Consider the following 15,210-nt stretch of genomic DNA (forward strand, 5'->3'; position numbering starts at 1 on the left):
ATTCTCAAAGAAAAAAAATGATTGATTTGCTCGGCATTCTCACTTGGTGTTACGTAAATTTGGCTAGCGCAGCCATATAGTTCTCTCATTTTTTAACAGCGGAGCTGTTCAAGCTTTTAGTTCCACCGTGGAGTATTACCAGAAAACAGCCCAGCTGTGCACCGCCTCGCGTTGCCTAACAACCACCTGCGAGAGCACCGTGCCACGTAACCTCCTCGCACCCCACAGCCGTAGGGCGTAGTCGTGATGTCACAGGTGACTAAAAGCTCGGAACAGCCGGCGAAGCGACACACCTCTCACCTCCTCTACTCCATGCATACGTGCTGCTTCCATGGGAAGACCGAAGAAAGTCCGGACGTCCAAAGAAGAAATGGCTTACCAGGAACAGCGCCGTACTGCCAACCGAGAAGGGTTGCGTTGCCGCCGAGCTGATCCGCAACACCGCACCGAAGCTACGGCTGAGAAGAGGTGACGCCGAGCCGAGGATCCAGAGTTTCAGTTCAGGGAATGCGAGAGTTGGTGCCTGAACGCTCAACATTGCTCAGAAAGCAATCCCGGCCTGCGACGGCTTGAAAACATTCACTGTCAAGCCCACCAAGGCAACAACTTGGCAAAACCTAGCATAACCTCGCAACACCTAGAAACAACTTAGCCAAGCCTACCATAACTTAGCGTGGAAGTTTGGGCTTGTTGGTGATTCATTGGAAGAAGTGTGCGTGTTGCTCTCTCATGTCCTTGTCTTTTTTGCGCTGTGTTCTTTTTCCTAGCATAACCTCGCAAAACCTATAAACGACTTAGCCAAGCCTACCAACAAATTAGCAAAACCTGGCATAACCTCGCAAAAGCTACAAACTTAGGCAAGCCACGTAAAAGCTAGGTGATCACAAGATCCGCTGTTGACTCCAGCCTTGCACCACTAGTGCAAGCTGCGCATGTGTCTTTTTTTTTCAGTCTGTGTTACACATTTGCGTACAGTTTATTTTCTATTTTAATCGTCAGTATGTAGTATAATATATTTTATTTTATTTCAATGCTTTCTTGTACAGGGCCTTCACCTGGACCCCACCTTGGATGATCTTGTCATGCTGTCGAAAAGGTTGAAGGCGGCAAACAACTATGTGCAACTTGAAATACTGGACAACCTCCCACATGCTTTTCTGAATTTTCTGCCTTTTAGCAAAGAAGCTCACGAAGGTTCCAAAAGGTGTGTTCAGATGATCAAGCAAGCGCTCTGTATCAAAGTGCCGTAAGGTACAGCGACATTTAACTTAAGCTCACAGTAATCCTGCAAAATAGTGTACAGTCGCATGCATTACAGACTTCTGCTTCTTGCATTCCCAGGGACCAAGATGGATCTATAGCGTTGTTGCTTTATATACTGCATGATGCAAGTTTTCTAGAGTGTAACATTCCCTCTTATTTAGTTTAATGGGCTGCAGCTATCACTTTAATTTATCATATGACCTATTATATTAATGTTACTAGTAAGAACAGGTACAATGTACCACAGATGTGCCAGGCTGGCTCTTGGTACACATCTATTTTTCTATACATCATGTAGAGTTTTAAGCATATTTTAACTGAACAACCTGCTATAAGGTGTTTTGCTTCTTTGAGCATAAGTAGGGAACTTTTTATTGAGAGGCTGTTTCTATGGAAGTATAGAGCTGTTGTGACAGCTGCCGAGTGACATATTTAGTTTGGATAGAAGGTTGTTGGGCTTCTTATATGTTCGTACACTTTTCCTTGGAAGAAATATATTTTTATGGATTACGTAAATACATTACCATTTCTTTATGTCATCCCTAAATGCAACAAGAGCCCCGTTGCTACCTTTTGTCTACCTCACTAGCTAAAATGGCGCGTCTGCTTTTATCTTAAAATGGTACAAAAATAAAATATTTTTTTAATGAAGTGTTTCATGTTTGTGGTGCTTTCTTTCATAACTAGAGTGCTATATGATACTGACATTGCATTTGGAAGCTGGACATCAAAAGAGCCGTGTGATTGCACTGGCATGTGGTCTTGAAGTAGAGCTGCAATATGTTTAATTAGATAGATGAAGATTTAATCAAGTGACAAAAGCAGGCTTTGTGCTGTGATAAAAGCATGATGCCAGTGTTGATTATCTTAGAATTAAGGTCAGGCGAGGCTATTTCGTCCCAAATGTAGATTTTTTTATTTTGTCTTCTTTTGATAGTGCATGTTTATAGCTTTCGAAAAATGTATAACAAGGGTATCGCAACTTCTAACATACTTATTTATTTTTAAAAACACTTCGAACACAAAACAAACAGGGATGAAGAAAAGGAGCAACACAAGGATGAGTGCTTTCTAACTGGTTTTATTTTCGAAGAACCATCTGCTTAAATACCCACAGATCTGCGCGATCCAGTCAACACTACCGTAACATGTGTGTTGGTCATTCTCGCCCCGAGCTGGAAAATCGCTAATGGACTATGCCTCAAACCATTCCAGGCTTGTGAAGAATGGTATAGCCATTTCATGTTTCCGGTCAGCGTTGTTGAAGTCATGTTACCACACTGTAAACATTGCATTTCTTGAGCAGCAAGTTGATCGGTTGAGAAAGGCTGGATACCCGCTCGCTGTGATGCTGGCGTCGTGCACTAGACTAATGAAAAAAATAAAACGGGATAAAGAACTATGCACAAAGAATCAAAGGCAGAAAGGTTTAGCTTCCAAGGTTTCAGTGATCCCGTATGTGCATGGCCTTTCACACAGACTTCAAAAGGTGGCTGGGAGTTACGAAGTATAAGTGGTGTTTTCGGCTAAAAACAAAATAGCTAGTGCGAGTTCTAGGGTAAAAAGTAAGTTCGAAAGTAAGGATGATGCAAAGAAGGAATGCAGTGTTAAACATCCACGTAATAACCAATTTGTCGATTGCGCGAGGAACGTTGTGTATCTGATTCCAATGACGTATGGTCATGGGTACGTAGGGCAGACTGCGAGATGCATTAACAAGAGACTAAGGTAACACTTGTCTTGTCTGAAATGTCACCCTAGTACGCATTTGGTAATGCATTGTCAAGAACATGCGTGCTCACCTTGTCTTAGAAGCACTGACATGCTGTTTAGGCTTAGAAATCAAACCGCGAGAGAAATGGTGGAAGCTCACTGGATTGAAAAACTAGGAAAAATGCATCAGTCATCTTTCCGTTTCATTGTTAGACAAAGAGAATTCACTCCTGTCATCGTATCCTTAACGCATTTTCGTCTTAAGTGCTTGTTTTATACGCTTAGCTGTCTTTATGTTGACCGGGTAGCGCTGATCTGTGGCATTTTATCAAAAGTGCTGTTATATGCGCTATCGGCGTGTTCTGTTGACTGGATCGTGCAGATCTGTGGGTATTTAAGCAGATGGTTCTTGGAAAATAAAATCAGTTGTTAGAAAGCACTCGTCCTTGTGTTGCTCCTTTTCTTCGTCCCTGTTTGTTTTGCGCTCAAAGTGTTTTTAAAAATGAATCTGTTCCAACTGGGCCGACTCGCAGTTGTACTTGTTTATTTCATTTTGGTCATTCTGTCAACTGGAAAGTGGGCGTGCCTCATTGTGGAGGCTTGATTTCGTATGAAGCTTTCATCCCACAGAAACCACTTTGGTTTGACATAAGTTTCAGTAAAAAAAAAATTACGGGGTTTTTTTGTGCCAAAACTACGATCTTATTTTGAGGCTGCCATAGTGGTGGACTCCGGAAGTTTGGACCGCCTAGGTTTCTTTAATGTGCACTTAAATCTAAGCACACAGGTGTTTTCGCATTTTGCACCCATCGAAATGAGGCCGTCGTGGCCTGGATTCGATCGCACAATGTTGTGCTTAGTTCCTAGTTTTAGCATTGCAATTTGCTTTATCTATGTAGTGCATCTTACAATCGTTGGGGAAGTCTGTAGCTCTCATGGGGTCTTCTTTTGTTAGTTTATGGGGGCGCATGTTGTTCAGAGAGTGTGCTGGATCTGATCTGAGAAGATATAAAAGACATGCACTGGTGCACAGGAGAGCACAACCATGAGTGAGATCTTGGCCCAGGTTCCCACGGTAGCAGGACACCCGGTCGCCAATACCCGAGCCTCAACTGGCGGTCAGCAAGCCTCCCGCTCGCTCTCGCACACTGATGCCCTTCGCATGCCGATTCCTTGTTCGTGGCACGCGGTCTTCTTCCGTAATCGCCATCATTAATTCTCCTCTTGTTGCCGCACAATCACCATCACTCCAAGCTGGCTGTTCCAACACTTTGTCTTATCACGCCTACACGCCACAGTCCACCTCATCACATTTATGAACGAGTTTATTGCCTGCTACTGCACAGTTCCAATATACACCAGCGCTACTTTAAGTCTTGGTCAACAAAACTTGATGATGTTCTATTGGCATATAAGCTCTGTGAAGCTCTGCAAGGCTTCACGAACGAGATAATAGAGTTTTAGATTAGGTTGCTGAAGCGTTGGGGCGTAAACCGCCGGGTGTACAAAAGAGTGCGAAGAGCCTACAACAGAGTTAGCATCTCCCAATGCTTGGGTACCCTAGTCCTAAGCTCTCTAATGCTCACAAAAGCAGGAAGGGTACACCTGAAAATGTAGACAAGGTGATCAACAGTAGCCAAACGAGCCTAGAGCCAATATTTCAAAAAAGGTGGCTGTTTATCACAGAAACTGTGTCCATCCTTAGAGCTGCTGTTCAATTTGCTCTTCATCACTGTATAATAGAAAGCGACTGTGCCGAAAATGTATACGATCCTCGATTCAACCTCCCTGAGCAGCAGGAATTTTTTTTTTTTTTTTTACCTGCAAAGAGCTTGTCTGAGTTTTCTTTATAGCACTAGGCCTATGAAGGAAATTTCATGCCTCATGGATGTTGCCTTCTGTAAACTTGTTTTGATTGCTTTCTGTCACAGAAAATCTCCTCCTCCGCGGGTGGATGACAGTTTTCTCTTTCGTTAAATTATTTTCACTTAAATCCCTTTAACCGATTGAGACAATTGTTGCTGGAATAACATGTAGGCTTTCATACTAAGTCCGCTTAATTGTTAGCAGCCATGAAAAGTGGAATGAGGTGAGAAGGCGGGCAAGGTTCATGATGTACAGCATAATTGACTGTGAATTTGCAGGTGCAAGATATACAGAAAGCATGATATTACGCCTTCCTTCTGCCTATGCTAATTGTCTGTCTGCCTGCTTTGCGATATAAGATGCTGTATATCAACGACAGTCAAATTTGATTTTAGCTGTACATGCTCAAGGGATTTCCCCTACATGCGGTAGCTTGTCAAAGTAGTTTATTGTCTTCTGTCTTACAAAGCTTCTTGATTATTTATTGGCTTGAAGTGACCAGTTCTCGACCACCAGAACGTGACTATCAAAACAATATTGTCAACGCGAGCCACCGACCATGCTTAGTACGTGTTTCCAAGGTATGGGAGCCACGTGAAAAAAAACATTTTTATTGTACATGGCACCAGGTGACTGGAACTGGTTGTGCTCCAGTCACCTGGAACACAACCAGTTCCAGTAACCAGTTCCAACCAGTAACCTAACCACCTGGTCCAACCAAGAAGAGTTGCGACATTCAGCTTCTATATTACTTTTAGCAGAAGATGAATGCTTTTGGCATCTGAATGGAAGAGAGAAACTCTTGACTCCTTAATTATTTAGCTTTAGGAGAATGGGAAGAGTGGCTGCAGTGCACACTGCATTGTTTGAACACAGAGTTCCCGTGCCTTAGTTTAAACATGTATTGCACTTGGTGACTGATCCAATGTATGTACAAACTAGATACCTTAAGGCTTGACAACTCTTAAAATAGGTTTTAAAGAAATGCTAGTCTCAGCCAATAGGTGTAGTGCTCAAAGGCATATATTGTGTAATTTTGTGTAATTTTGTGTATGTGTTGAGCAAACCCTTGTTTTAATGATATCATCAGTGATAGCAAATGTAATTTGTTATACGTGGCATTTTGGTAAATGAGGAAAGGGTCGTAAGACTGTGATGTAGGACAGATCACTTATGTGTAAGGCAGCGCACGCACTGTAACAGCGCAAGAGCTCGTAAGTATAGGGGTGTGCAAATACTAACCAATAACCAATAGATAGTGTCCTATTCGATTCGGCCTTCGAATCGAATGGTCACTATATGTAAATACGAATATTTTTTCGAATGCATTTAGAATATTTACGTCAACTGTGCATACTCAAACATAAAATTGCAGCAAAAACATCGTAGTTTTGGTGCTCGAGAACTTGCATAGCCGAGCAGCCTACATCATATTCAGGGAGCCAGACTTGACCGACATTATAGTGATCATTTGAATTCTTTGAAGAGTCCTGTGAACGCTTACAGACTGCTTAATTGTAATTGAATGAAGAAACTTGCTAATGCTATGCTACATTGCTAATTAGCTAACTAGCTGTTGTAGCTAACTAGCTACATCAACATAATTACATTAGTTGTGACAATTGCTGCTCATTATTCAAAATGTATTTTATATGCGATTCGATTCACTTCCGGCATGTTTTGAGTCGGTCTAAAACATTACTATTCGTGCACTTCTTTGAAACACATCAACACTCGGAAGTGCACGAGGACATGATAATGGAAAACTTCTGCTGATGCTTGTGAGCAGTTGCCTTTTGCCTGTATGAATTATCATCACGTCATTTATTTAAGTCCAAGGAGCTGCTGCTGCTTGCTGGAGTGACCTTCACTGTGGTCCTTGCCAGGTTGATATGAAGAAACACAAAAGGCTGATCACTGCATATATGCGGCACCATGCAGTCCAATTCGGATTACCCAGTTCGTCATCCATACTACTGAGTGGAGTCCAGCGCCACTGCGTTTTAAATATTACAGGTCTAGGCAGCCCCAAGCCCAGGCTTCCCAATTGCCGGATTCCAAATAAAGTTATCTCACTAACTAAAATGCATACACTGCACTAGTTGACGTGCAACTGGGACCAGTTTGATCTCGGTTGGAAATTTTCACCTGCCTGTGTAGTTGGAACCCCAAAAAGCATTAAAATAAACTTACATTTTTGCAAAGCAATCTAGGTGCAACAATCGACTGGTCACTGCATGTATGTTACATGTGCATTACATTATTCAATTTGTGACAGTGCATATTTTATACCTTAATTTCTTTGCCTTCCTTTAAAAAAAAAAATTATTTTCTTCATTTTCCAGCCTCCTCATCATGTGGTTGTAACTATATGTATGGTGCCCACACAGGTAACGGTAAAGTGTTAATAATGATTGAGTGTTGTTGATTAACTTAAGTGTAAGAAAATTAATATGCTGTGGGGGATTAAGTTGCGACCACTGCTATACCGATACTTTATTTGCATTCATGTGGGTTTGTCCCAGGCACACAGGGGTGCAAAAAACTTCCCATTCTACAGAGGCTTGTGGTCCCAACCCGCTAATTGTGCACAATTTGGGTTTTTTTTTTTTTTGATAGGGGCGAAATGCGAAAACACCCGTGTACTTAGATTTAGGTGCACGTTAAAGAACCCCAGGTGGTCGAAATTTCCGGAATCCTCCACTACGGCGTGCCTCGTAATCAGAAAGTGGTTTTGGCACGTAAAACCCCATAATTTAATTTGGTTGTTTTTATGTACGATACTCGGTGCTTGCAGAACTCGGAGCTGCAGACAGGCTGGCACTGCAAAGTCAATTAGCACGGCGAAATAAGCGCTATTTTTTTTTTCTTTCTTCCGCCCCCTCCCTTCTCATCAGCGCGGGCTATTTCTGTGCGAGATCGATGCATTTAGGAATTAGTTCTATGATTAGTTTCGCAAACTGCCGCGAGGTGAAGCTTGTCGCGCTCTCCGCCCTTTCCGTTTTCACTCTCTTTATCTTTCTTCCCCTTCCTCTCTACGCATCTCGCGTTTTCTATCTGTGCGTTTCGTTTCCACCGTCTCCGGTCGGAGGAAACAGGATTTTGAGCTGCGTGCAACTTGGTCATGTCAAGCAAATGTTGTGCTGTGGCAGCGATTCGGAAAGCCTTGAGGACTGCAGGCCAGACTCGGCGCCTGGAAGCTGCAGTCTGGTGAACATGTCAGGTATCGGGAGGCCAGGCTCCGGCTTATACGAGATGCTGACGACAATGATCCGTGCGAACATCGAGTACTTCAGAGAAGTGGAGACGGAGACGGGAAGTAAAATACTCGCGCACCTGAACTCGATGCAAGAACTGCTGCATTGGGTCGAAGACTCTGCTTACAGAATTTTGAGTTCTGCGCACCTGTTTGACTTCGACTCGGAGACGCCTGCGAACGGCTTTCGAAGCATCATCACAGTTGCGGATCGGTTCATCTTCTTGGCTGTCAAATTATGCAGAGCGCTGCAAATGAAGCGCGGTTCACCGTTTTTTCGAGGGGAGAGTTTCGCGAAGGAATTAGGCGACCACGTCGGCATCTTGCGCGGCCTGAAAGTCGGCATGTCCATACTGGAGCAGATGATGGAGCACACAGATAAAGGCAGTCTGTTCGTGGATGAAAACATGAAGTTTCACGACTTGTTCAAGGAGTTTGACAATTTTGACCCCACAAGCTTCTACGGCCGCTGCATGGGATTTTATGTAAGTGAATTAGTTCTTCGGTAATTATCTTAAGTGGCCAGCTGAATATGTCCAGCTTATACTCGCTAGGAATTTTACTAAAGCATATATCACAGCAGGCATGGTTCGATTTGCCTTCGCTGTGTTCTTCGTTCCAAGTTAATGACACAGCCAGCGACACACGCACACAGTCACAAATCCGAAGGTAAACAACTGCACCTAATTGTTCATGCATAAATCTGGGCTCCTGTTGGAGGTTTCTTATTCGTCATCCCTGAACGAAAACTAACGATCAGTGGCATAAGGCGCAGCCAAATAAATATATTTATACCTGTGATATAATATATTTATGCCTGTGGTGCATGTAGTTTGCAGAGGCAAATTTTTAATTTAGTATATTATGTGTATATAGACATTTTTGATCTATACCCATTGGAGTTATGAAATGTTTTTATATACTGTTAAAAATATATATACTCAGTGATAGTCACAAGAAGCCCACACAACAAGGTGATTCAGAGGAAAACACATTATCGCTGCACTCGGGCAGAGTTTTCCTTCATTGATTTCTTTCCTTTTTCCTCATGTGTGTAGAGTTTGGGCTGGTTGGTATGTTTGGCGCAAGACTGTGTGGTGAATGGCTTTTCATTGCTGTTTGTCCAGCAGCCGTAAAGGGCCAGCTGTGTCACCTGTGCTGCTTTAGGTGCAATAAAATGCAAGCCGTAGTGTTCAAGCATGCAGTAGTCATAACTGCATATCTATGTATTGGCTAGCAGGTATTGTCTTTGCAAAGCTGGTGTCTTTCTTTGTTGTTTGTGCAGTAGTCATATACCGTCGGCTGCATCACCTGCTGTGCTTTGTGTGCGATAGAGTGCAAGCTGTAGCATTCAAGCATGCAGTTTTCATAACTGCATGTCTGTGTATTGGCTAGCGGCTATTGCCTTTGCAAAGATAGCATTTTTCATTGTCGACTTGATATCCATTGTATTGCAAGAGAATGACACTATCAGAGGACATGTGTGGTACCACTATGCTCACATCTTTTTCTTGTATGTTTCTTTGATATCATGTGCTTCTTCCATCCTCTCTCCCTTTCTATCAAAGTCAGCTTATCTCTATCTTTCGCCTGCCTGTCTCAGCAGAGCACTACTGAAGTACTATACTGACTGAAGATGAAGTGGTTGCAGTGTCATAATACAGTCTTCAACATTAAAAAGAACACTTGTACACTCTACAGCGGTAATTGAGCTTACAAAATGGCCAGTATGAAATATTTTGTCACTGCTAGAGTTTGTATGCATAGGTCAGGTGCTCCGGCTGTACGTTTGGTGACATGTGTTGCTGAGTTGTAGTCGTAAGTTAAAACAATGTCAAATGAGAATACACCTGTATTCCACTGTGTGACTAGCTCACGCCTGCATTGTATACTCAGCAGTAGCCATTGTACTAGCCATTGTATGCCCAAGTTCTTAACAAAAATCACACATTAAACCACAATCGGAGACATATGCACCTGTTTAAGATCATTATTTGTATGACATACTTAGACATATTCATGAAGTAAAAGATTGCATTTTTAGATGTAAGTGACATTCTTGATTTTTTTATTTTCTTTCAGAGATGTGCTCAGGCCCTCAAGGCAGAAACTAGGCTAGTGGGCCTTTGACATTTGAGATATTTCCAGTGCTTAGGGGAGAAAAAAAAAAAAACCTTAGATAAAGTAAGAAAAGACAACAATACAGGAAGAACATGTTTTGCTGCATGACTTCTTAGATGTATTTTTGGGGGCAGTAAAATAAGCTGAAGACCAGCATCCTTCCTGCCCTGTCTTTTCTTTCTTCTAATACCTCAGTCACATGGGGCTTTTTCGATTGCAATTGAGTGTGATAAGGATTTAATTTCTCGATTACACTTGGCTCCCTTCTGCAGCTCGCACAAAGGAACCAATTGGGATAGAAAAATTTGATCCCGATCGAGTTCGGTAGCAGTGGAAATTGCTTCGTGTGGCACTGATACAAGATGTTTTTCTCCCTAATGCTGGAAATGTCTGAAGTTGAATTCAGGCATTGTACTTTTATGAACAAAATGATCAAAGCAAAATTTGAACGAGAACACAAGAAATGTGCATCCAACACATTAATGACAATTTGAGAAGTTATAACATGCTTGAGTATCTGGCACTTGACGACATGGGTGATTATGGAACTTTGTACCGGGAATGGGAACCTGTAACTAGTGTCTGTGTGTTACATAGATGTTGTAGTTATGCTGGCATGGGTCATGACACACAGTACATTTTTTAAGAAATAGTTGTAAGAATGATATGGAAATATCAAGTGTAACTGAAGATTAAGATAGAATAGCCCTACAGGATATGTCCAGAGTAAAAATAGTAGGAGATCAGGGTGTAACAGTGATAAAAAAACAACAGCAAGAACAGGGGTATTATGTTCAAACACTATGCAACATTTTGTACATAGTACCTCATGAGAACAAATGCACCATGCAATGACATAGAGTGCTGACATTATAATTCATAAAGAAGTGTGTGTCAAAGAAGTAAAAAATTGGAGCCATAAGATTCACTAAATAGATAGACAATTTTGAGTAAAATTGGAGTACATTTTAATTTCACTGAGCACACAGGACAGGCTGATATTTAGGTACATTGTGCAGCAAATTCATGTCCCTAATCACATTGTTGAGAAATCTTCAGAATATGATAAGGATCCCATTGTATAGCATTTGTAGATTATAAAAATTGATTTCATTCAGCACAGATACAAGGAGCCGTGCAGGCATTTTGTTGTGAACGTTTACATGAGGCATATATGAATGTCTCAGAGGATATATAGGATATATCCAGGAATTGCACAGTTTCACAAAATAGAGGAAGATCAGTCCAGAGGGGTGCCAGGCAAAGTTGTACAATCTCTCTGTTTTATTCACAGCCCGCTTGCAAGAAGTAATTGAAATACTAGATTGGGAATGGATTAGGTGTAAGGATCAATTGAAAATGTCTTGGCAAGCTGCAGTTCACAGAAAACATTGTTCTGTTAAAAAAAAAAAATTCCTTACAACAATTGAGTATCTGAAATGGCAAAATTTAAGGATAGGTTTGGAAGATTTATGTATGAAAAAACTAATGTGAAATAGTCTTGTTATGAAACATCACTTAAAATTTGTAGTTAGCCTCTAGATGTAGTGAAAGAGAACTTTTATATAGGCCAAGTAGTGACAGGTGACCCTGATGATCACGAGCTGGAAATCCGCAGGAGAAAAAAAAATGCATTGGAGTGCATTTAGTGGACATTTTTCAAGTCATGAAAAGCGGTTCCCTGATATTAAAAAGAAAAGTATATATAACCAATGTATTCTGCCACCACTGACCAATGGGAAAAGACATGGGAGGCTAAAAAAACATAAGACTATGTGCTTTTGGGCGCACATGACATGTAATGGCAATAGCTGAGGGGACCTAGCTTTCCACTGGTAAATTTTTTCGCACAAGCTTTTGACGTATTTATTCTATTTACAATAATTGGTTGCCACCATACTATGACCTGTGCTCATTCATGGTTATTACCCCCTGACAAGTATCTTGTTTATTATCCATTGCATGAGGAATCAGGCTGCACGAGCAAAGAAAGCTGCCTTTTCACTGTGCTTACAGCTGTGACAGCAACACCATACTCTCCCCTGTGAAGCATGCCCAAAAAGGTGCATCTGACCACCTGTGCTGCAAAGCATGTGAAATGCTCACATTGCATCATACATAATCTCCCCATGCTTTCAAGTTCAGGCTTTAGTCATCCACAAATTGGCATGTTTAACTGCATCGCTGAGCGTGTATTGAGCTGCATAATATTTGTTCCTATTCAGCATTGCCATTTGTTGGGCGTGTTGGTAAACTAGACTTGGAATGCATAATTAGCGCCAGCCAACAAGGACAGAAGGGAGACAGCACCACAATGCGCTAACCCTAGCGCATTGTGGTGTCGTCTCCCTTCTGTCCTTGTTGGCTGGCGCTAAATATGCGTTCCAAGTTTGTACCTATTGTTGCGTCACTTTGTTACTACTGTCGTAGCACCAGGCCTGGTATAATGTAAAGATTTCTTTTGGGACAATGCTATTCTTTGCTTATCGTCATTTGCTCACAACTGGTCAATCCTGATGTTAATGTTGGCAGAGGGCTGTGCGGTCCGCTGACATAGTGTGAGAAGGAACAGAGTTGGATTAGAATTGTTGCTCACTTCATTATTCCCATTATTTTGTTATATCCGATTTCATTTCAACAAGGTTTATACCTGCCTTGGTTGCTTAGTGGCCTTGGTGTTGCACTGCTAAGCACGGTTTCTTATGTCATATCCTTCCCATACTAACAGTAAACAACTCCTTCCTGACAAATACATTCTTACAGTTGATAGGCTAGTTAGTTAGTCTTGGTATAGTTTCGTTCAGATTGCTCAAGAATGAAGTTCCAATTGCATTAATTCTAACAGCATATCTGGCCAATACTAACAGGTAATACAAGTTCTTGCTTCAGTTAATAATGTCCTTCTACCAAAAGTAAGTGCTAAACATGGCAGACAGTTCCTTCATCATTATTTTATTTTTGGAACCTAATACCTCTGCTATCAAATCATTGGTCTACTTACTCATTTAAAAAAACAAAATATTTTTAATAATGGAGGCAGAAGTAATGTTTTAACTGCTGCATGTTTTATTGACGTGGAATATATTTTGCTCTGTTATTGTAGTTATTCTTTATATAAATTACTCATTAACCTTTCTTCTATTGTGGCTTTAATTAACCTATCATTTTTTGAACATGTCTGTGCCTACTTCTTTTCTCGCTAAGCTTTTGATTGTTGTGCTTTGCCTTTATGCTTGCAGTTATGCTTTACCTTTTCATGTTCCATGTTTTCCTTGTTTGTTATATTTTTCATTGCAATTTATTCTTTCTGCTACATTCAACATTATAGGTAGCCACTGTACAGCCACTGACATTGAGAGCTTCTTTTATATTAATCATCTATCCAAATATGTATGCCTTTATTGTAACATTAAGAATCCTAAATCTGTTTAAAATCCCATAAATGGCTATCAGCATTAAACAGAAACTTGAAAACAAGCTAAGGACCACAATACAGGTGATTGAAAAGAAAGCATTAGACTTAATGCTAACAGATATGAAAGCAGCTTTATAGATGACACATCAAATATGAGCTGGTGATATTCTAGGAGGAATTGTTGGGAAGTGGGTGATTATGCATAAAAAAAAAAAGAAAAAAAAGGTGCTTTATTAGAGTAGGTGTCAAAGGAAGGGAGAAGGGGTCAGGGTGATGAAGAATTTTGACATACAGTCGAATCTCGATAGAACGAATGTGGATATAGCGAATTGTCAGATATAATGAAATTTTCATAAAATTTGAATGTGGTTGGTCAGGTGGAATTTCACATAGTATCCTACTGCTGTTACAAAACTAAAATTCAAGATCTGAGATATTGGTTACAGCAAGGCAGCTATTTGTTCACTTATAGCTCAAAGTATGTTATTCTGGTAGCAAAAAATGACAGATATCTAGCAAGAGCAACTCGAAATGGCACATTCTGGTTACGCGCCAATCCTGTGCGATCCTACTGATCGCATGGTTGAGTGTTAACAATGTTGCAGTGCACACGTTTCCCATTTAGCATTGTTCACATGCTGCATATCAATTTGGCAAGCCACCGATGGGCCATCATCACCGTCAACACTGTTTGCTGGCCTGTCGAAGGCATAATGCATGTCTTTTGCCTGGACACATTCATTTTTTTTGCCAATATCAGTCTGTATATTTATAACATATGTGAATATAACAGAGGTATATTTGTGTCCGATCCAACTTCCTTTTAGTGAGGTTCAACTCTACTGAAATACATAAAAAAATTTGAGCGTGCAGGGTGGGTTTAACGCATGGCACGCAGGATTGCATGTGTCTGGGAGAGGCCTTTGTCCTGCACTAAGCAACTCTTTTGTTACTGTGACTATAGAAATCGACCAATTTGATCAACAGTTCTTTTACGCATTGCTAAAGATTTCCGTTGGAATTCTGTTGCTAGCAACATCACAAACCATCTGAAATGATGACTTAACTTTACCCATTTGTCAGATTTGACAATTTTCAGGAGATTGGGAAGTCAAGGAAAAATAAAACTTTCACTGGAGGTATCGTTGAAACTAGCCTCCAGTGCTCCTACACTTCTTAAATAGAGAGATGCAAGACTTGTGCTTTGGTCCACTTGGCAACATCATTTTTAAATGATAGCAGCAATGAAGACACAGAAGCTTCTCTCGAGTCGTCAGTTTTCCGATTAAACGTACAACTGCTCTATGTATAAAGCAACGGTGGATTCTCATGAATGTGTACTATTTTGATGATTGTGTTCGACTCATATCAAGGAGCAACTTCATTTTGCCTGCGTGGGTTGCTTTAATTTATCAGTGCTCAGGCAGCGAATGTACAAATTATTAGGAGCAATCGTTCCCGCTGTGTGGGGTTTTCACTCACACAAGAGCAAGCAGTCGATTTCAGACCGACGTTTTACTGAAGGTCGACTATAGTTGTGTACTCTTACATTTAGAACCCTGCCAGTGCAAAGGCC

The 15,210-nt window shown here is 41.1% G+C and overlaps 2 protein-coding genes across 2 annotated transcripts in view; both read left to right on the forward strand.

The window, feature by feature from the left end:
* Positions 1 to 1,914, forward strand: part of LOC126530852 (hormone-sensitive lipase-like) — a 34,789-nt gene extending 32,875 nt beyond the window's left edge. Inside the window, 1 exon segment of the mRNA XM_050178157.2 lies at positions 1,047 to 1,914. Within this exon segment, the coding sequence (XP_050034114.2) occupies positions 1,047 to 1,250 (204 nt within the window). The 3' untranslated portion in view covers positions 1,251 to 1,914.
* A 4,714-nt stretch (positions 1,915 to 6,628) lies between these two features.
* The window catches only part of LOC126530850 (hormone-sensitive lipase-like), a 49,998-nt gene continuing 41,416 nt past the window's right edge, over positions 6,629 to 15,210 (forward strand). Inside the window, exon 1 of the mRNA XM_050178153.3 lies at positions 6,629 to 8,583. Coding sequence (XP_050034110.2) covers positions 7,765 to 8,583 — 819 coding nt within the window. The 5' untranslated portion in view covers positions 6,629 to 7,764. The remainder of the gene's footprint in view (positions 8,584 to 15,210) is intronic.

This window comes from Dermacentor andersoni, chromosome 5 (genome assembly GCF_023375885.2).
Source record: "Dermacentor andersoni chromosome 5, qqDerAnde1_hic_scaffold, whole genome shotgun sequence".
NCBI classification, from domain to species: Eukaryota; Metazoa; Arthropoda; class Arachnida; order Ixodida; family Ixodidae; genus Dermacentor; species Dermacentor andersoni.